At 40.7% G+C, this 22,163-nt stretch overlaps 1 protein-coding gene across 1 annotated transcript; it reads left to right on the top strand.

The window, feature by feature from the left end:
- The first annotated feature begins 209 nt into the window (after positions 1-209).
- On the top strand, positions 210-17,243 carry LOC137240447 (protein KRTCAP2 homolog). Its single transcript, XM_067766766.1, has 3 exons — positions 210-363; positions 441-744; positions 16,805-17,243. The coding sequence occupies exons 1-3, from the start codon at positions 360-362 to the stop codon at positions 16,926-16,928; spliced, it is 432 nt and encodes a 143-aa protein (XP_067622867.1). The 5' UTR covers positions 210-359; the 3' UTR covers positions 16,929-17,243.
- Positions 17,244-22,163: the final 4,920 nt, after the last annotated feature.

The raw sequence follows: 22,163 nt of genomic DNA, 5'->3' as shown, positions 1-22,163 counted from the left end.
GCTTTTGACAAGTTCCAACCATAGTGTACAAGTACAAGTGTGTTGACTTATCTGTCAAGCATTCTGACAGGCACTCGCTGGATTCGGAATGACAGCGAATTCAAAATGGATACCATTACCGAGTGCGCCGAATGATTGAAAAATTGAAAAAGTCGATAAGATTGGTAGTCAAAAATGTTGTCGTTGAGACCAAAAATGCGACTCTAGACCTGAGATTTCCATCAGGTGAGCGAGGCTGTTTGTAGTTTTGACGTTTATCGCTTAGTGAACACACTTGGTATAGGTACACTATGGTTCCAACTAAAGTTGGCGGTTAGAGGAAAACAATCAGAAATTTTACGTTTTTTTTTACGAAAATAATGGGTAACATATAACCTTTTTATATGTTTTATTCGTTAACTTATAACATTCCGTCTTCACATAATTATGCACATCTATAGGTGTGGAAACAAAAAGTGGAAGTAGTAACCTCGTTTCAGCAGTGATATCCTGCATACTCAGCTTGGTTATATTTGGATCAATGCGATTTTACTCCGGTTGGATACAGGATACGCAAATGAATACAATTGCTGGAGGCTTTATGGGCTCATGGTTGTTTGTATTTGCACTAACCGCTATATCAAATATGGAAATGCTTGTTTTTGGTGATGATTTCCAAGCGAAATTTATACCAGAAATAATAACGTGTCTGACATTGGCGACAGTGGTATCGGGTGTAGTCCATCGTGTTTGTGCCACAACATGGTAGGTATTTTATATATAGCATTTTACGGTAATAGTCTAGAACAGGACTCGACTGCTAATATGTGTCCGAAAATATCGAGTGGTGTCAAAAGACGCGTATTGACCTCCACAACAATAATCCGAAGGCGGAATTAAAAATTTTAACTGGTTCAAAAGATATTAACGTAAAACCGGAAAATGATCCTGGGTCCCTCCGAAACCGGGGGTCGGATCCATAGCATTTTTGCGCAGAACACCTTTCTGCATTTTTCTAGTAAAAGCTTTCTCCGCGAAGGCTTTGGGGAGTGTTATCGAAGTGATGGCCCTTTGCCGGATAAAAATCGGGTACGCTCCGGTAATACAGCACCATTAAGGTGCTAACCCGACCATCTCGTGAACGATTTATATGGCCACATTAAACCTTCAGGCCATCCCTCCCTCCCCATCCCCTTGGGTTCGCCAGAGCCCCGTCTGTTAGTGAAACAGGATTCACCGCGGATAGGTGAGGTTGAAAATTGGGTTTGGAGAAGCTATATATTGCGCTAGCAACCTGAATGGGTTGCGCTACACATCCCCTTGAATCTGGTATTTTAGTCGCCTCTTAGGACAGGCATACCTACCGCGGGTATATTCTGACGCCCTAACCCACTGGGGTTGGCCCTAACCAATGGGGTGGGATCAAAATTAAATGCGTGCAAAATCCCTTTGTACACAAAATTTTCACTGCATAACAACATTACAACAATCACATAAAAATAACCAACTTCAATTGCAAATATCTCCGGACAGAGATTTTTCTTTTCCGCCTTCGAATTATTGTTGTCGAGATTAATACGTGTCTTTTGGCATATCTCTCGGTATTTTTGGATGCGTATTAACAGTCGACCCCTGTTCTAGACCCATTACCCATTTTACAACTCGATACTTGTTTATTCTGACTGATAGAGAGAACCAAATGGGGTTTTAATTAAATATTGGGCAAAGCTAGAAGTTTTCTAATTTATAACAATATTAGTTCTAAATTACCCATATCGGATTAGTCCCACTTTGTAAACGCTCTACTGCAGTAGTAATAACAGAAGTAGTCTCCCGAATGGCAAGCCTTGGCCGGGGAGGTGAGTTTCTCGAGTGCACAGAACTGGCAACTGTGGAAAGGGCTCTCCTCTAAGACGTTGTTATTGTTGCAGCCTTGTAAGGCGTGGTACACATTGGTGACGCTCGGCTTCCACCAGATGTCTCGTTATGAAGATCTTTATGCGTACATTGTTGGGAGTCATAATATAATATACTGGGTAAATAATACCCCAGCGGGTAAGGGGGTCAGAATATACCCGCGGTAGGTATGCCTGTCGTAAGAGGCGACTAAAATACCAGATTCAAGGGGTGTGTAGCGCAACCCTTCAGGTTGCCAGCGCAATATATAGCTTCTCCAAATCCAATTGTCAACCTCACCTATCCGCGGCGAATCCTGTTTCACTAACAGACGAGGCTCTGGCGACCCCAAGCTCCTCATGGATCTTGGGGGTGGGGAGGGAGGGGATGGCCTGAAGGTTTAATGTGGCCACATAAATCGTTCCCGAGATGGTCGGGCTAGCACCTTATTGGTGCTGTGGTACCAGAGCGTACCGGATCTGCATCCGGCAAAGGACCATCACATCGATAACACTCCCCAAAGCCTTCGGGGAGCAACCTTATCGCTACAACAACAACAACAATGCGAGAGCTTCCAACCATGACTTCAAAGGAACTTCAAATTTAAAAAAATGGGCATGGCACTGCCCCTTTTATGACTAAACAATTTTCTATGTTTCGGGAGCCATAACTCGAAGAAAAATTAACGGATCGTAATAAAATTGGGTGCACAAGTTTTCCCTATAGCATGATATATTTCTAGAAAAAATGGACGAGATCGGTTAAAGACCACGCCCATTTTTATATAAATGATTTTTAAAAGGGTCGTAGACGAAAATAATAAGCTATATCTTAGCGAAAAAGAGCTTTGTATCAATAGAATTTTACTTTCTAAATTGAATTATAACATTAAATTTGAAAACACTATAAATTTTGAAAATGGGTGTGGCACCGCTCCCTTTTTATCTAAGCAATTTTTAATGTTTCGGGAGCCATAACTCGAATAAAAATTAGCGGATCGTAATAAAATTGGGGATACATATTTTCCTTATAACAGGAAATTTTTCTAGTAAAAATGGATAAGATTGGTTAAGGACCACGCCCACTTTTATATAAATGACTTTAAAAAGAGTCATAGGCATAAATAATAAGTTAAATCTTTGCGAAAAATAGTTTTGTACCAATCGCATTTTGTGCCATTATAACAAGAAATGGGAAAAAATTTAAATTTTGCATCACCCATTTCACCAAGTTGTTAAAACAAAACACTAAAAAAAAGTTATATAATAAATTTATATGCTTACTTTGCATATTTTTTCCAAAAAATAATGGACAATGAATTAAAATAAAATTACCCAAAACGTTTCAAATTGTCCTCAAGTTGTTAACAAAAAAAACAAAAAAGGTGCCGAAATTTTAAAAAAATTTATATTGCGATTGGCTGAAAGAAAGCCAAATCAGTGATGCAACATCCTTTAGTAGATTCTAGGGGCATAAACACTCCTTTGAAATGATTCTTACCTCATACTTAAGTTGAGGATATATGTACGTATGAGAAGGTTTTGAAAAATCATTTGGGCTTACATTAAAAAATCTGTTGTTTATTTGCTAAACTATACAATAGCGTCTGAAATGTTAATTTAAATTTTCACACTTCATCCTTCAACACCCAAGTCTCCCGGTTTGACATAAAGTTGGCGGCCATATCCAAACCTAGTCGCTTGGATTGAATCACATTGATTATAGCCTATCAACCAAGTTTAAATATCAACTACACGTTACGGCTCCTTTTACAAATGTGAATACGTAGACACATATATGTATTTACCAGGTGAGGTTTTGTCCTTAGCAAGAACACTCAAAGTGGTCAACCAAAAGCTTTCCCAAGACAGTCGAAATAATGACCGTGTGTGCTACTACCCTAACGTAGTGGACAGTCGAACTAGTCTGAAAACAGAAGCTACGCGGTCATCCATAATGAGCTCTTATATCATAAGGCCGGAAAACAGCAGTTAACATCTTTAAACTTAAAATCGGTCGACTTTCATTCTAAAATATCGTTTTGATTCACGAAAACTATTGAAATCAATGTTGTGAACACAAACGTCTGCAAACTTTGGTCTATATTTTAAAAACTTTATCCAGGGTCCTTTTAAAATTTTAATTATGTATATCAGCCGAGGATTATACGATTTTCACCCATGAGTTACGCAATGAATCCACTTAGACTGCTTATGATTTCGGGGGCGGCATCCTTGACCGAATAGTCACTTCGTAACGTTTCAAAATGTTTCTCTGGTGTAGCTCGGCAGCATAACGCGACAAAAACATCCGTTAGAAAGTCTTCGGAGCTACACCCAGAGCTTCTAGGAAAGTGGCGTCGACGTGGTCAGGATTGCTACTGTTCGCACATCGGGAATTATAGCTCTTAAAAACAGCCGAAAAAACTGGAAGAGCCCTGTGCCACGAGAGTCATGAGTATTAATAGACCATTAATAGCAACCGTAAGTCGCCTTTATGCGTGTGGCCAAGGAGCCACAAATGATTTAAAGAAATTGTGTCCGCGACGATTATTAGGAGTTAACCCCAGGTGAAACTACGCATTGCACGAGATATACAGACAAAGGTGTGACCATTTTATGTATCTCTATTTCTTTTCAGCAGACGCAGGAGTACCAATTCCAAAGACCGGGGTTAGGTCGCTTCCCAAAGCAGTCGGTTCTATGTACCGGAGCGACTCGGGATTTTTCCCGACCAAGGACTGTCATCTCAGTGTGACCCAATTTAATTTGTTTCGTCCCTCCCACAAATTGTCATCCTCCCAGCAGCTCCTTGCAGCAGGACTGCTACATACTCTCTTACTCCGGGAAGGTATCGAACCCAATCCGGGTCCGTCTCCTGACCCCGGTCCTGAGAAATGGTTTTGCTGCATTTGCCAGAAAAGAATCTTTTTAGGACGGTCATACTCTGTTCAGTGTGTCTCGTGCAAGGGATGGTTGCATCGGACAGGTTGTTCTGGGCTTGATCCCAAAACCCGACGTCCACGTAACTTTTATAAATCTTTTGTGGCTCCTTGCTGCTCACGCCCAAGGGCGTCCCGTAGTCTACGCCTAAGCGCCCCCCACTATTTTCCAGCAGCCTCGCTGCTCAGCAGCCACAACAAGTACCCGCTGCTGCTCGCGCCCCACGGCGCCAACAACTCAAACAGCTGATACCACTCATAACTACTACCTTCGTAGTAGAGCTGGTAGCAATGCTGAGCATCAGCCCCTGCCCCCGTCTTCTTCCCCCCCCCCCCCCTTTTCTGGCAGCAATCGTGCAGGTCAGGGAAACAGACTCTTAGTCCCTACCTCCGTTTGCACCGTCTGCCAGCACAGAATATATAGGTTTGCGACATCCGCTCAATGCAGCTCCTGCCTTGGGTGGTGCCACTTTCCTAGATGTGCTGGTCTCCGCGACGGCAACCCCTCGACGGGTTTCATCGCGCCATGTTGCCAGGTCGCAAACCCAAATCATCCGGGTACCCCAATGCTTGCCCAAGGGCGCCCAGTCCCAAGGCCACAACAGCAATTGCGTCCTGGCCTTCCACAACCTAGGCGTAGTCACCCGTCACTTACCCCTAGAGTGGCGGCGTCACCCCTCATGCACTTCAGAATTCTGCAGTTATACTGTAATGGACTAACTGGGAAGATTGCGGAGATAGTCGATTTCATGAAGCGGCACAACATCCGCATTGCTGCGATTCAAGAGACTAAACTCAAAGCAAGATCTGCATTGCAGACCTGCTCTGGGTATAATGTCCACAGGAAAGGCCCCGAGAGCGGATATGGAGGCGGCCTCACGTTTATTATACACCACTCTGTGCAATATTATATATTTGATCCTGACATCGACCGCAGGGATAATGTCTTAGAACGTCAAGGCCTATCTGTTCGGTCAGGCGATGCAAATCTAGAAATCATCAACATCTACATCCCTCCTGTCACCTGTTGCCCCAGTGGATACCGCCCTAACATCGAGGCCTTACTCACTGGCAACAATCGCATTATCTTAGGCGATTTCAATGCCCATCACGACCTATGGCATTCAAACTTGCGGGCGGACAGTAGGGGTGAGATGTTGGCGGATCAAATAGAAGAAACGACGTTCTGCACAATAAACGGAGACGCCCCCACACGTATGGTAGGAAGCTGTCATAGCTCGCCAGATATCTCAATCGTGAGCGCAGAACTCGTAAACTGCGTCAACTGGCAGCCGATGGTAACATTGGCATCCGACCACCTGTCCATACTTATTTCGTTCGAGCGTACCGCCGACTTCATCGTCACCGAAAAACGCACGTTCATATACTACAAAAAAGGAAAGTGGGAAGAATATAAATCTGCAACAGACAGCACCTTTGCTGCCCTCCCTATCCCGACTGATGCCCGCCAAGGGGAGCGTGCCTTCCGTAAGGTCATTGAATCCTGCCTCGGCACATTTCATTCCCGCCGGGAGAATTCCCGAAATCCGGCCCACTTCCCGGCGGAGGCCGCGAGCTTAGCGAGGGAACGCGACCTTATAAGACAGCTTGATCCAGGCGACCCCCAAATAAGGGATATAAACCAACGCATCAGATTGCTTGTGGACGAACACAAGCGGGCGAAATGGGAAGAGCACCTAAGAGGTTGTAACCTCTCTACCGGTGTAGGTAAACTTTGGTCCACCGTAAAGTCCCTATCGAATCCGACTAAGCAGAAAGACAAAGTTTCCATCGCCTTTGGCGATAAGGTGCTGTCGGATGCGAAAAAATGCGCGAGCGCTTTCTGCCGACAATATATAATGCATCCTACGGTTGACACAGATAGACGGAGAGCCAATAGACACGCACATAAACACAAATTCAGCGCGTCAGCAATCACCATCACCGCTAGAGAGGTTGAGGACGCCATTGGTCGCGCTAAACCATCCAAAGCAGTAGGCCCAGACGGCATAGCCATGCCGATGCTTAAAAACCTAGGGAAGAGGGTTTCAAATATTTAGCGCATGTCTTCAACCTGTCTCTTTCCACCTTTGTCATACCCGAGAAATGGAAAATGGCCAAGGTGGTCCCGCTACTAAAGCCTGGGAAACCAGCTAACATAGGTGAGTCATATCGTCCGATATCTTTCCTATCGCCAGTGGCAAAGACGCTTGAAGCCATTTTGCTCCCTTATTTCCAAGCACATTTACAGCTAGCCCCTCATCAGCATGGCTTCAGAAAACTCCATAGCACTACCTCCGCGCTAAATGTCATTGGCACCCAGATAAATTGCGGTTTGAATCAATACCCCCACCATAGAACAGTACTCGTAGCGCTAGACCTATCAAAAGCCTTTGATACGGTCAACCATGGCTCGTTACTGCAAGACCTGGAAGGGTCTACCCTTCCCCCATGTCTTAAAAGGTGGACCGCAAATTATCTGGGTGGTCGGCAGGCATCGGTGCAATTCAGAAACGAAACATCAAAACCAAGGAGAATTAAACAAGGGGTGCCACAGGGTGGTGTCCTATCCCCACTTTTGTTTAATTTCTACATATCCAAGCTACCTTCACCACCGGAAGGAGTCACAATCGTTTCCTACGCCGATGACTGCACAATAATGGCCACAGGCCCAGGCCCAGAGATCGATGAGCTATGCAATAAAATAAACGGCTATCTCCCTGATCTCTCCAGTTTTTTCGCCTCGCGAAACCTGGCATTGTCACCGACTAAATCTTCCGCGACCTTATTTACAACATGGACGCCCCAAATGTCGACCATATTGAACATCCACGTCGATGGCACTACGCTACCGACTGTCCTACACCCCAAAATCTTGGATGTGACGTTTGATCAGGATCTACATTTTGGTGCGCACGCAACCGCAATTGTTCCGAGAATTCAGAGCCGTAATAAAATCCTCAAATCCCTTGCTGGCAGTACCTGGGGAAAAGATAAAGAAACGCTCATGACCACATACAAAGCAATTAGCCAGCCGATTACGTGCTACGCGTCACCCATATGGTCGCCAAGCCTAAAAACTACCCACTGGAAGAAACTACAGGCCTGCCAAAATACTGCTCTCAGAATCGCCACGAGCTGTCTTCTTAGGTCCCCAGAACACCATCTGCATAATGAGGCGAGAATACTCCTCATCAGGGAGAGAAATGAGATGCTGACCAAACAGTTTCTGTTGAATACCCAGAAACCTGGGCATCCCAACAGACATCTGATTGACGAACCAGCACCGCATAGGGGCCTAAGGAGTCATCTCCTTAAGCATTTTGAGGAAATACGGCACCTGAGAACCCAGCCGTATGAAGCGAAAAAACACAAGCAGGTCCTTGGTGAACTCCATAGACAGGCGTCGGACCTTTATGTCGGGAATTGCCCGGTGAATCCAGTACTTGAAGAAAAATATCCAGAACTCGCGGAAGAGGAACGCATACTCCCCAGGGAAACGCGTGTCACTCTTGCTCAACTTCGTTCTGGATACTGTAACAGGTTAAACTCTTACCTATCCAGAATCAACCCCGACATACAAAATTTATGCCCCGCTTGCAATGTGTCCCCACATGACACCAATCATCTCTTTAATTGTAATGTGGAACCAACGCCTCTAACACCCCTTTCCTTATGGTCCACCCCTGTTGAAACGGCAAGTTTCCTTGGACTCCCGTTAGAGGATATTGATGACAATTTGTGATCGGTCGCGGCTATTAGGTGGGGCGAGCATTGCTACAACAACAACAACAACAACCGGGGTTAGGTGCGAAGCCTCTCTGGAGTAAATGAACGAGGGACAATCCCTCCGCAAGGATCCAAAACGTTGATTTCCGTAAATACATACAAACAAAACCTTTCCTAAATATTAGTTTTTTGAATAGAAAAATCAAGCTTTTTGAAGTAATAACACCGGCGTACGACGGCACCGTCCACGCCGCCGCCGCCGGTATATTATAGAGCCTACGCCGTCGCCGCCGATACAGTGATCGGCATAAACCTCTAACATGTATTCCTTGTAACAGGAAATATTTTCAGTAAAAATAGACTAAATCGGCTTCTTTTATATCAAAGATTTTGTAAAATTGCGTAGATGCAGGTAATAAGCTATTTCTAGTAAAAGTTGGAAAATTTCGTTAATAACCCTGCCCTTTTTTTGTAACAACGCTTTTTAGTACAATGGCACTTGTGTGTTTATGTTTATATATTGTTCTGTTATATCTTTATTATAAAATAAACAGTAGGGAAATCCCCATATCTGGAGGAAAACTGCATTATTACCGCTCAAGGTCATTGGTGTTAGCCGCTGTATCCTTTTTGCTTCTTTTAAACGAAAACTAGTTCAGAATTGTATCGGGATGGCCGTTTGATAGAATGAGTAATACTTTCACAACGATTAAGTTGTAATTTAAGTTTATTTATTGAATGATAATAAAAAATAAAACAGTAAAGATTTAATTGTAAAAATGAATAATTGTTAAGAGTTCTGAATTAACGTCCGTTCGCTCCCGCTGATGCTTTTCTACTCCCTTTGCTTTGTCATTCGATCGTACTTCTCATCTGCTAAAAGGGTTGCCAAATAACTTTACAGCTCGGCCGTTCCTGATGCATCGTTGACAATTGAATTTGTCTCGTCGCAATCTTATACCCCTAAGGTGCACCACGGTTTCATATTGTCATTGGTAAACACCCCGGAATACCTTTTGCGACTCCTCGGTAGGTCTGGTAAATCTTCCACCAAATAACGGTCATGTGGAAGGACTTTCGTCACGATGTATGGTCCTTTATATGCTGGCTCTAATTTATGAGACATACCTGTAGGAGAAGGGACATGAGTGATTAATACCAAATCACCTCCGTTATACGGCTTCGGTGCACGATGTTGCGCATCAAAACGCTGCTTCCATTTAAGCCGCTCTTGCTGTATTCGTTCCCCTACTGCTTGTGTTCGAAAGTCGTCACACGTAATTTCAGACTCATCTTCGTCTTGCACAGCTTGTATTAACCGATTTGTTGTAACATCTTTCAGCTTATAGTTGAATACCAAGCTGTTAGGACTCTGCCTAGTCGTAGCGTTAGTTTGCGAATTTAACTGCCATTGCAGCTGTGGCAAAGCCTCGTCCCATTCTTTGTCATTCTTAGTGCTACACTTAAGTGATGCTAGCACCGTACCGTTTATACGTTCGGCTTGTCCATTGGCTCTAGGACTTCGCACTGCCGTCTTCACATGTTGAATGTCATGATCCGCCATAAACTTTTCAAATTCTTTGGACGTAAAAGCTGTCCCTCTGTCAGTGACCACGCATTGTGGACGCCCATAGCCGGTCATGTAGTCTTTCATAACATTCAATACTGGATTTGTTTTTGTGTTGCTTAACGCTTTCAACACAACATATTTCGTAAACGCGCATACGATAACCAAAATATAGTACTTGCCATGCTTGCTTCGCACAAATGGTCCCAAATGATCAAGATGTATAGTTCTGAACGGAATGGGTACCACTTCCCCGACATGTAGTTGTGCCTCTCGTTTCCCTCCGCGCACCTTGTTCAAACAGCAGTCTGGACAAGATTCAATGTACGACTTTACATATGGTCACATTCGGGCAAACCAAAAATCTTTTGATATGCGTTCAACAGTTTTGTCCACACCAAAATGCCCTGCTTCGTCGTGACATGCCCTTGGTAATCGCCACCTCACAGCTTGTGGAACCACCAATCGTTTGTTATTACCCATCTTACAATACAATCGATGCCCGTGTATCACATAGTCACTTCTAATTTGTTTTGCGTTCAACCCATCATTGCCGTTGATGATTTCTATAATCTGCTTTAGCTTGTCGTCTTGCCGTTGCATCGTTGCTACCCAATCTTCCGAAATGGTAGTAACAGCGTACACTGTATCGGCAACCGTCATCGGTTCAGTTGATGGAAGAAAGAACGTGTATTACGGGAGTCCCTGTCGTGAAGACTTACCTCCGGTGTAAAGCACAGATCAATGTCCGTTGATCTTCGGCCCAACAAGTTGGTACCAAATCGGTGAGCTGGGGTGTTCAAGTCAACCAGCCTTGGTTTGGCCGAGGAGGACTATCCATCCTCTTCCATTTTCGGGTAATGGCACCCGGTTGCACAGCAACTCCACCGCGAGTTCCGTGCTTGCCTCAGAGTCCCTCTTTCATTGATTTTGATATCTCGATATCTGATTAACAAGTTAACCAGATTGAGATATTGTGTTTTGCCGCAATTTAGGAATGTGACCAACCTTTTCTGTTCTGCAGTGTTACAACAATGTATAAATACATTGTTAACGACGGAGCTTGGTTTTGCTTAGATATTGCTTAAAGGGCCGCACTACGTTGACAAACAAAGTGAGCTTGGCATCCATTTATGCTCCGTCTTAAAACTCCATCACAATTAAAATCAAGGGATGTGACCAACCTTTTCCGCACACAGACCTGTGAGTGCCGAGTGCCCGCCTCAACAATGCCCCCCGACATCGCTTGAGGCCACACTACGTTGACAAACATTGTGTGCCATATTGTCTACTATTGGCTTCCATTTTTGCTACTAATTTCGCTCCAATTTCCACTCAATTACGCAACAATTATGCACCGATTTGCCTCCAAATAAACTCCTACCACAATTAAGGGATGTGTCCAACCTTTTCCGCTCACAGACCTGTAAGTACCGAGTACCTGCCCCAGCAACATCCTTGCACTGCAGTCCGCCACACTGCAGTGATTTGACAACGTCAAATCTACCACATATAGGATGTGGTCATCCACACAGCGAACGCCTCCTATTCGCTTACGCAGTCTAAAGCAGCCTCAAACATCTCAAAAGACGAGATAAGCACCGGCCCACTCGTACAATTATCGATTGTTTTTCGGCTGACGATAGACACGCGTTCCTTCACCATCTTTCGTCAACTTATTTGCAGCATTTTGTCACAAATTAAGGGATGTGACCAACCTATCATCTGCCCCTCAGGGTCAGTTTCTCAATGAAATTGGGACTGCCGTGGCTAGCATGAGACCGAATTCCCTTGGGTTTGCACGCCCCAAGGGAAAACAAGTCTACTCAGAGCGTGTGTCATAAGTGAACTCTATTTGAAACCACAGCCACGGCGATGCTCCCACAAGGGGGCCATCCCAGGACAGGAGGTGAGACCTGAGTACAAAGCATCGTTTGATGCAGTGCACCAGATCACACTGGCTTCTCCTGCTCCCGCGGTAGCAGTTTTTATAAAGACCTTGCCTAGGGTCCCACAGGGTGATACACCGCGTCCACCCTGCTACCTTTCGAGTAAAACACCTTACTCATGGATTGGGTACCCATGGTATTATGGTCGCCTTTTACGACCGGTATACCTACCGTGGGCATATTCTAACCCCTAACCCACAGGGGGAAGTTGATGGAAGAGTTGGACATCGGCTCAACCCGTCCGCCACTTCGTTATTCGCTCCTGGACGATGCTCACACTCAAAATCAAATTCTTTCAATTTGAGCCACCATCTAGCTATACGAGGCAATAGCGCCGTAGTTGCTTTCGTTGCTGCCACCGCATTACAATCTGTTAGCACTTTAAAATGTTTTCCCATCAAATACATTCTATATCGCTGCAATGTTTCGACAATCGCCAAAACTTCCAATTCATGGCTCGCATAATTACGTTCGGCATCATTACATTGCCTGCTAAAGTAAAATACAGGCTTCAGCCCATCTTTTTCACGTTGCATAAGCGCACCAGACAGACCCTTAGAACTGGTATCTGTATGCACTTCATGCGTTTTTGTCTCATCGTACATGACTAAAACCGGTTTTGTGGTAATAGCGCCCTTAAGTGCCTCAAAAGCATCTCGTTGCAAATTTGTCCATTCGAAAATTGCACCTTTACGTAACAATGCTGTAAGCGGTCGTGCTACAACACCATAGTTCTTTACAAATTTAGGGAAGTATCCTGTTATACCCAAAAATTTTCGCACCTCTGTTGCCGTAGACGGAACCGGAAACTCCTCGATAACTTTTGTCTTACATTCACCTGGTCGTATACCTTCACGATTGATAACATGTCCCAGAAATTGGACTTCCTCTGCCAGAAATGTACTTTTTGTTGGCCTCAGCGTAAGGCCGTGACGTTTAACTGCTGTCAAAAAATCGGGCAAAACCTCTAAACCTTCATTGACAGATTTGGTTGCAATAAAAACCTCGTCGACGTAATTGATGACCTTATCTGGATGCTTCATCGTCTTTATAACGTTAACGATGACTTCTTTGAAGACCATCGGCGCATTGACCAACCCGAAGGGCATCACATTATGTTCAAAAAGACCCTCTGGTGTCAAAAATGCCGTATACTTCTTAGATTCCTCCGCCAATGGAACCTGATAATAGCCTGACGTCATGTCAAAAGTGGTAAAAAACTTATTTCCTGCTAAACGTGAAAGTTGTTCCTCTACCACTGGCATGATATAATTTTTCTTGACCGTAACTTCGTTGAGACTTCGGAAGTCGACACACATTAGACTTTCCCCGTTGCTCTTTTTTATCAGCAATACTGATGCATCATTCGGTGAATCGCTTTTCCGTATGATACCACAATCCAGTAGTTTACGAACTATACCCGACAAGATTGGACGCTGCGAAAACGGAACCTGGTATCGCTTTCCAATAATCGGTTTATCTGTCGTAACCTGAATTGACATCTCAGTACCCTTGACTCGCCCAATGTCACAAATGTCTTCTGCAAAACAAAACTTAAACATTAGTAAAAGATCTAGCACCTTACCACGCTCTTCAATGTATAAATCGTTCGATATATTAAAATTATAATCGCTTTCGTTGATATGATAGACTCCGTCATGAACAACTAGACGATAGCCATATTCTTGTAGTATATCGCGACCCAATAAAACGTCATCAGGTAGCAACTTATCTTCTACAACATACAAGGTCGCCTGTCGTTGTATATTCTCCATCGTTATCTTTGCCTCTAATTTTTCAGATGCTTCAACCTTGCACCCACCGAAACCAATGAATTGCTTTTGCACCTTAACTCTGTTATACATAAGGTCTGCTACTGTTTTCTTAATGAATGAACATCCACTGCCAGTGTCGACAAAAGCATTTACACACTTGCCGTCCACTTCGATTTGTTTTGTTACTGGAGTCGTCTCCTCCTTAACGTGCTTATCGTTAGAAATCTCCAATACCGTAGCCTTATTATTCGTACAATCTTTCGCGATGTGACCTGTCTTTGAGCATGATGTACACCTGGGCTTACGTTGTGGCTGTGAACACTTAGCCGCTATGTGTCCAAGCTCGTTACAATTGTAACACTTTACTTGCCCTAGAGTCCTAACGTTGGACTTGCCCTCTACTTTTATTGGCTGCTGTGTTGTACCTGTATTCATCGTCACTTGGTTGCTCATTGCCTTTAAATTCTTTAAAGCTGTCAGCAATTTGCTGCAAGATTTAAATCACATTGCCGCTAATGTCTTTGATAATGCATTATCATTTAACTCGCTAATTATGTGCGTAATAATTGACAAATCATCAAGTGCACCCTGACGTCCAATAGATATCATCGCATAATAAAACTCAACATAGTTTTCATTGTTTTTACGTTTTCTGTTCGCCATCAGTTTGTGCACCTCAGCTGTATTATACCCAGTCGGAAAGTCTACATAGAACGCTTGCACAAAGTCTGACCAACTGCTGTGTACCGGCTGTGCATCCAACCAAAGTTTCGCCATGCCTTTCAATTTATGCTGTATTGCCACTAATACCATTACCTCAGGCCATTTGTAGTTCTGCTTTAATTGTTCAATTTTCGTTACGAATTGCCCTGACGTGATAGTGCCTTTAACTGGGTCAAAATCGGGAAGAATTCCAACCATATCTTGAATGGTCATCGTTGATTGCCGTGGTGCGTATAGCACACTTGTTGCATCTCCAATTCCACCTATAGGCGCTGGTGTAGTACCACCATTTTCCGTACTTACATTTATTTGTTCGCTGCTACTGCCTGCAATAGGTGCCATTGTCGTGATCGCTGTTGCCAATTTTTCCATAACTGACTTCAATCCATCAATTTGTTTTTGTAGCTCACTTGCATTTGTTGTGTTGTTCTCCTCCAATTCATCTGGGTCGATTTCGTCCGTTCCCAATAACTCCTGAAGCTTTGCAACTTTATGGGCTTTGTGCCCGTCGTTGTTGCACCATTTGCATTTAATAATTCATTAAGTTGAGCAACTTTAAGCGTAGTTAACTTCAACATCTTAGAATTTTACTTTTGCGTCTTTATACAATCACTTCTTGTCGTTGAATTAATTGTATTAAATTTTTGCTTTTCGCTGTCTATACGTTGACAACTTTTCGTTTTTTTTTTTGCCAGTATGCTTGCGCTTACTTGCTTTCGTTATTGCTCACACAATAAGGGTGGTTTTCGTTGCAATCTTTGTTGTTGTAGCGCTGCCTACCAGTATCGTTCGGTTAGCCGTTGCTACGCCAAATTCAAATTCTTCGTATTGCTTGTTCGTGCACGTTTACCTATTTCGTCTGGCAATTGTTTTTACATATATGTTGTATACGTTTACATATATGCTGCCTCAACGTGTGTATGTAACGTTGTGTGTTTTACCGTCGCCGTTGAGATTCCCAAATTTTTTTCGTTGCGCCGTTTGCGCATCAGTGTGTGTTTTACCGTCGCCGTTGAGACTCCAAAAATTGCTTCGTTGCGCCGTTTGCTATGCGTGCCGTTTGCGCTTTGCAAAAATTGTCTCTCGTTGTGACTGCAAAAATACACTTGCACACACTGTTGTCCGTAGATATTTTTAATGTAACTTCGTCGTAGGCGTTTCTGCAATTTTTGCAGAAGTTCACATCCCACTTCTGACTCTATCGGGATGGCCGTTTGATAGAATGAGTAATACTTTCACAACGATTAAGTTATAATTTAAGTTTATTTATTGAATGATAATAAAAAAAAAAACATTAAAGATTTAATTGTAAAAATGAATAATTGTTAAGAGTTCTGAATTAACGTCCGTTCGCTCTCGCTGATGCTTTTCTACTCCCTTTGCTTTGTCATTCGATCGTACTTCTCATCTGCTAAAAGGGTTGCCAAATAACTTTACAATTGTTTGTAAACTCCCTAGGCCAGGCGCGCAAAGGAGAGTTAGAACCATCTAGCGGGCCCCAGCGGGTTAGGGAGCTTAGTATATACCCGCGGCAGGTATGCATGTCAAAAGAGGTGACTAAAATACCAAATTGATTCAAGGGGTTGTGTAGCTCAACACTTTCGAGGTGTTGCCAGCGCAAAATATAGCTTCTCCAACCCAGTTGACAACTTGACCTACCCGTGGCGAATCCTGTTACTTTAACAGTCGAGGCTCTGGCGACCCCAATTTCCTCATGGGAGGGTGGTATTGGCCTTGAAGGTCTAGTCATACTAAATCGATCCCGAGATGTTCGGGCTGGTGCCTTCATGGTGCTTGTTACCCGAACGTCTGCATCCGGAAAAGGACCATCAACATCGATAATACTCCCCAAGGCCTTCGGGGAGTGTCCTTATCGCTACAACAACAACAACTCATTTAGCGGCAATTATTGAAGTGGTTAAATAACTCGCGACAACACGAGTTGTGCTTAATAGCGGGGACGTGAACCTCTGTGCAACATCAAATATCTAAGTGGATTGTAGATACTAAAACGAAACCGTATTTTTGTGTTTTTTAAACTATGTATATTTATATTATGTTAAAGTATAGGTCCTGGCTCAGGATAGTTGTTATAAGTCTATGGCAGGGCTTAAAATATCAGCTAGTTCAACCTCACTTACGGTGTGGTGTTCTGCAAAATAAAAAGGAATAATAAGATAGAAAAATTAGCCTCGTTCATTCAGTCTAATGTTATCTAAACAAACGTTTATGTATTTTGTTTCAGCATTATATTTTGCATTGGAGCTTTGTATTTCGTAAATCGCATTTCAAACAAATATCATAATAAAGGAGCCATTGCTGTGGAACAAGTGCCTGTGCGACGTGGTGGGAGCAAGAAGAATAAGTAGATAACTGAAATATGCTCTCAAATTGCGAGTAAGCCCAAAATGTAAGACCTGCCAAAGTGACAACGTTTAAAAACTTAACCATGGCTCAAATATATACAGTTGAACCATGAACTTAACTGAAATGTCGTGTTTTTCTCATTTCGGGTTCTCCATGATGAATTAATTTTAATTTATTAATACATATAAGCTTTTTTTGTGCATTACACTGTCTCTGTGAACCATTAAAGTTTTAAATTCTGCAATCATTTTGTATTAAGTATCTTGTATAAAAATAAAAAAAAATTGCTGCTGTACAGTGGCTAATTGAAATAATTATATCTTAGTGCGGTATACTTCCGAGGATATTAAGGCTGAGCTTCTATCCCAATTTGTGGCGTGTTGCTTTTTTATTTTTTCCTACAAGTTACCGGATCTGCATGCTCTATGCTGATTCTGATCGAAATCAGCTAGACAAGTGATTTTTACTGAGAAGCCTTTAATGTTAGTAATGCTTTCGGCTTATCAAACTTCTGTTGAGGGGTGACCCCGTTTTTTAAATTGTCTAGAGTATTTTAATATTCACTTTAGAATAACTTTGGTTAGTCCTGCACCTCTACACGGCGTTTGCCAGAGCTAAATACATAATTTCTGTTGTTGCAGTGCTTCGCCCCATTTAATGGGCACTACCCATATATGTAATACTCCTATATTGTTACAAAAGGCTAAGTACATTCCCAAACATCAGAGTGCCGATATATTGCTATTTAAACGTTTTTGTTTTTGTATTCAATAATCTAATGTCATTCCGCTTATTTGAAACCTTCTGCTAACGTTCGAATCGCTGAACTGTCGAATAAATAGCTCCAATATTCTGTATTGCAAAATGGTCTTTATTAGAGTACTTGGGGAGTAGTACAATTATACTTCACTTCGCAACTAATAGCGTGTTTAAATCAAACTGATTAGTTATTACTCAGCTTGCGCTGCTTTTATACTCTTGGTTGCCTCGTGCGCATATTTCTCCAAAGGTCTAGACGTTTCACATTCTATAACTCTTGTATCTCATGCTTGGTAATTTAATTATATGAGTGTGTATGTGTGAGTAAGAACTTCGGCTAATTATTACATGTGTGTGTGTGTGAGGTATCTCTTCACTTCCAGCTGCTGGTTATGTGTGTGCATGTACTTCTCGTCGCCTTCCAAGTATGTGTGTAAATGATGATTGATGTGTTCAAGTACACAAGTGTAGCTTGCTTTAATGTTTTTGTTGTTGTGGCTTTATTTACTAACAGCTTAGTGATGTTAAAATTCGCCACAATATGAAAAGAAAAAATCTGCATACCTTTAGATAGAATGCGTTCTTAACTGGTTTAGTCGTTTGTGGTTCTGAGATAGTCGTTGCCTTTGAGGGATTAAGCTGCCTAAATATACCTCAGACTTGAGCTCTGTTGGAATAAATGTGGCTGCCAACTGCGCCACTAAGCACCTGACTAGTTCCAGTCCGGAGGTAATCATTGAGCCAGTAGTGACAAACTGTCTCTTTTTCTGCAGGGTAGATAGATAGAACAGGGGAAAAGCCTTGCGCTCATCTATGCCAGAAATTGTTTGAGATTTAACAGAGTCTTTCAATGAAATACAAAAGGAAATGCCATTTGAAAGCTGATAAAGCAGACGAAATTTTTTTCAAATGCATTTTGCCGGTCTGTATACCGGTAGTGGTATGGCAAAAATATCACATACGATTGCATGCAAACTCTACTGAGCACTTTTCATTTGATACCTATTTTAAACGATAGAAATAAGGTTTTTACTGGTCCTTATCCGGAGACGATTGAGATGCCATGTCTCCGTGAAGCCCTGATTTTTATGTTCATTAAACTCTAACATGCATATAAGCCAAATTTCAAGAGAAGAGAAGTGTGGTTCGATTTTACTAATTGCAAAAAGATTGATCCTCCGATATATTGGTATTTCGTGTCCTAGCTCTCCTGACTAAAACTGCGCGTTGTTCCGTTATATTACATAGGTCAGTCACTCCAATTAAGTACCATATTAGGTAGAAGAAAATTAAAAAGTTCTACAGGGCGAAATCAAAAGCCCTTAGAATCTTGGCGGGAATACTGTTCGTGGTATTACATATATAAATAAATTAGCGGTACCTGACAGATGATGTTCTGGGTCACCCTGGTCCACATTTTGGTCGATATCTCGAAAACGCCTTCACATATACGACTAAGGGCCACTCCCTTTTAAAACCCTCATTAATACCTTTAGTTTGATACCCATATCGCATTCTAGAGTCACCCCTGGTCCACCTTTATGGCGATATCCCGAAATGGCGTCCACTCTCTTCTAAAATTCTCTTTAATACCTTCCATTTGATACCCATGTCATACAAACATATTCCAGGGTTACCCTAGGTTCATATTCATACATGGTGATTTCCCTTATTTTGTCTCCAAAGCTCTCAGCTGAGTATGTAATGTTCGGTTACACCCGAACTTAGCCTTTCTTACTTGTCATCTTTACATTTTGCCCTTTTCGGCAATGAAGGGTTTTATGCTTCTACCAGAAACCTCCCTATTGGCTTCTTTGTCCGATGTGGCGCTTAGCCATGTAAACACTGAACCAAAAAGGTACCTAAATCAATAAAAAAGTACATTGTCCCAATTAAAATTTTATTAAAAATGAGCTAATAAATTATTTAATTGTCACAATACACATCGATGATTAAATTTAATAAAACTATTTATTAAATTTATTTTTTTAATCCTATTACGTCTTTATTGGCAGGACGTAAAATTTATTAATTTTAATAAATTAGTTAATTAATTTTTCACACAGATTGAATAAAAAGTTCACTACACCTATTAATATTTTATTGAATTTAAATTATTTTTATTATTAAATTTAATAAATGTTTAATAAAAATTTGGCTACACCTATTAATATTTTATTGAATTTAATAAATTTTTTTTTTAATTTTATAAATGTTTAATAAAAAGTTCGCTACACCTATTAATATGTCACTGAATTTAATAAATTTTTTTATTAAACTTAATAAATTTTTAATAAAAAGTTCGCTACGCCTATTAATATTTTATTGAATTCAATAAATTTTTTATTAATTATTATAAATATTTTTTGATTGCAAGAAAACCAACGTAAAATCTAAAGTTTCTGCTTCAGTAGCATTTTCTACTTCCTTAGCGGAATAAATTGCAAAATTTGTAATTGGATTTCCTTTTTCTTTTTTTTAATTTGCACTATATGGAAAACAGGGCACCTCTTTACTTTGATTTAAAGTTTCATTATTCATTATTGAATAATGTTTTTTTAACAGATGCCTTTTAAGTGTTGAAAAATTATCAAAATATTGCCCGCATGATGGCTGGACACAACGAATTTCGTTAAAATGCTTTAAGCTAGGAAAAGTCTAAAAATGCCGAAAAAGAAGAGCACATGAACTAAATTTTTTTGCACATTTGAAACGAATCATTTTATCAGCAATGTTCTAGGAAACAAATGCTTTTTTTATTATTATTTGTTTTATTTATTATTACAATTAAAATTATGGCTTCAAATTTAATTTAACTATAAACTTTTTAAGCCATTGCATAGATTTTATCGCGGGCTTGGCGACTAAATCAAAAAAAACCGTAACGGACATTTGTCAAAAAAGATCCGAAAAGGCTCGAAAAGGTTCGTAAAGGTTCGGTGTTAGCAACAGGCCAAATACATAAAATTGGATTTCTATCATTTACACGGTTACCAAATTGAGAATGTGTTAGTAAACACGAACGCGTAGCGAGCACAAAAGCAAAATCAATTATTTATTTAGTTTGATTTCAACGCTTGAACCGTTAACATGTGTCACACGCACTCTTTGGTACTCTGTTTTAAGCGCGCGTGCGACACTTCCTCACCGTACGAGCATCGAAATCAAACTAAAAGAGCTGTCGTGGATTTTCACGAAGTAGCCATTGTGCTATCGCTTATCGTATACATATATGGTCGCTTACAAGCCAACCTAATAAGCCCGCACTGCGTTTTTTTAGCGCTCGCAAAGAACCGGCGTTTTTTGCCCTAACTCAAATAAGCATGCGTTGCGACAATGTAAAGCATGTGTGCAAACGTCAAATCTAAATGTCACGCAGAACAAAAATTGGTAATCGAGTTAGGTTTTCACGCAGCAAATTCAATTTGAGTTGCTTTATGAGGTTAAAGTTAAAGTTAAAGTTAAAGTCAAAGTTAAAGTTAAAGTTAAAGGGAATGTTAAAGTTAAAGCGAAAGTTAAAGTTAAAGTTAAAAATAAAGTTAAAGTTAAAGTAAAAGTTAATGTTAAGGTTAAAGTTAAAGTTAAAGTCAAGGTGAAAGTTAAAGTTAAAGTTAAGGTTAAAGTTAAAGTTAAAGTCAAAGTTAAAGTTAAAGGGAATGTTAAAGTTAAAGCGAAAGTTAAAGTTAAAGTTAAAAATAAAGTTAAAGTTAAAGTGAAAGTTAAAGTTAAAGTAAAAGTTAAAGTTAAGGTTAAAGTTAAAGCCAAAGTTAAAGTTAAAGTCAAAGTTAAACTTAAGGTTAAAGTTGAAGTTAAAGTTAAAGTGAATGTTAAAGTTAAAGTTAAAGTTAAAAATAAAGTTGAAGTTAAAGTTAAAGTTGAAGTTAAACTTAAAGTTAAAGTTAAAGTTACAGTTAAAGTTAAAGTTAAAGTGAATGTTAAAGTTAAAGCGAAAATTAAAGTTAAAGTTAAAAATAAAGTTAAAGTTAAAATGAAAGTTAAAGCTAAAGTCAAAGTTAAAGTTAAAGTTAAGGTTAAAGTTAAAGTTAAAGTTAAAGTGAATGTTAAAGTTAAAGGGAAAGTTAAAGTTAAAGTTAAAAATAAAGTTAAAGTTAAAGTTAAAGTGAATGTTAAAGTTAAAGCGAAAGTTAAAGTTAAAAATAAAGTTAAAGTTAAAGTGAATGTTAAAGTTAAAGCGAAAGTTAAAGTTAAAAATAAAGTTAAAGTTAAAGTGAAAGTTAAAGTTAAACTTAAAGTTAAAGATAAAGATCGTTAACTTTATTTTTAACTTTAACTTTCGTTAAAGTGAATGTTAAAGTTAAAGCGAAATTTAAAGTTAAAAATAAAGTTAAAGTTAAAGTGAATGTTAAAGTTAAAGCGAAAGTTAAAGTTAAAGTTAAAAATAAAGTTAAAGTGAATGTTAAAGTTAAAGCGAAAGTTAAAGGTAAAGTTAAAAGTAAAGTTAAAGTTAAAATGAAAGT

This window comes from Eurosta solidaginis, chromosome 1 (assembly GCF_040869045.1).
Source record: "Eurosta solidaginis isolate ZX-2024a chromosome 1, ASM4086904v1, whole genome shotgun sequence".
NCBI lineage: Eukaryota > Metazoa > Arthropoda > Insecta > Diptera > Tephritidae > Eurosta > Eurosta solidaginis.
This window is presented reverse-complemented; position numbering and strand designations above follow the sequence as displayed.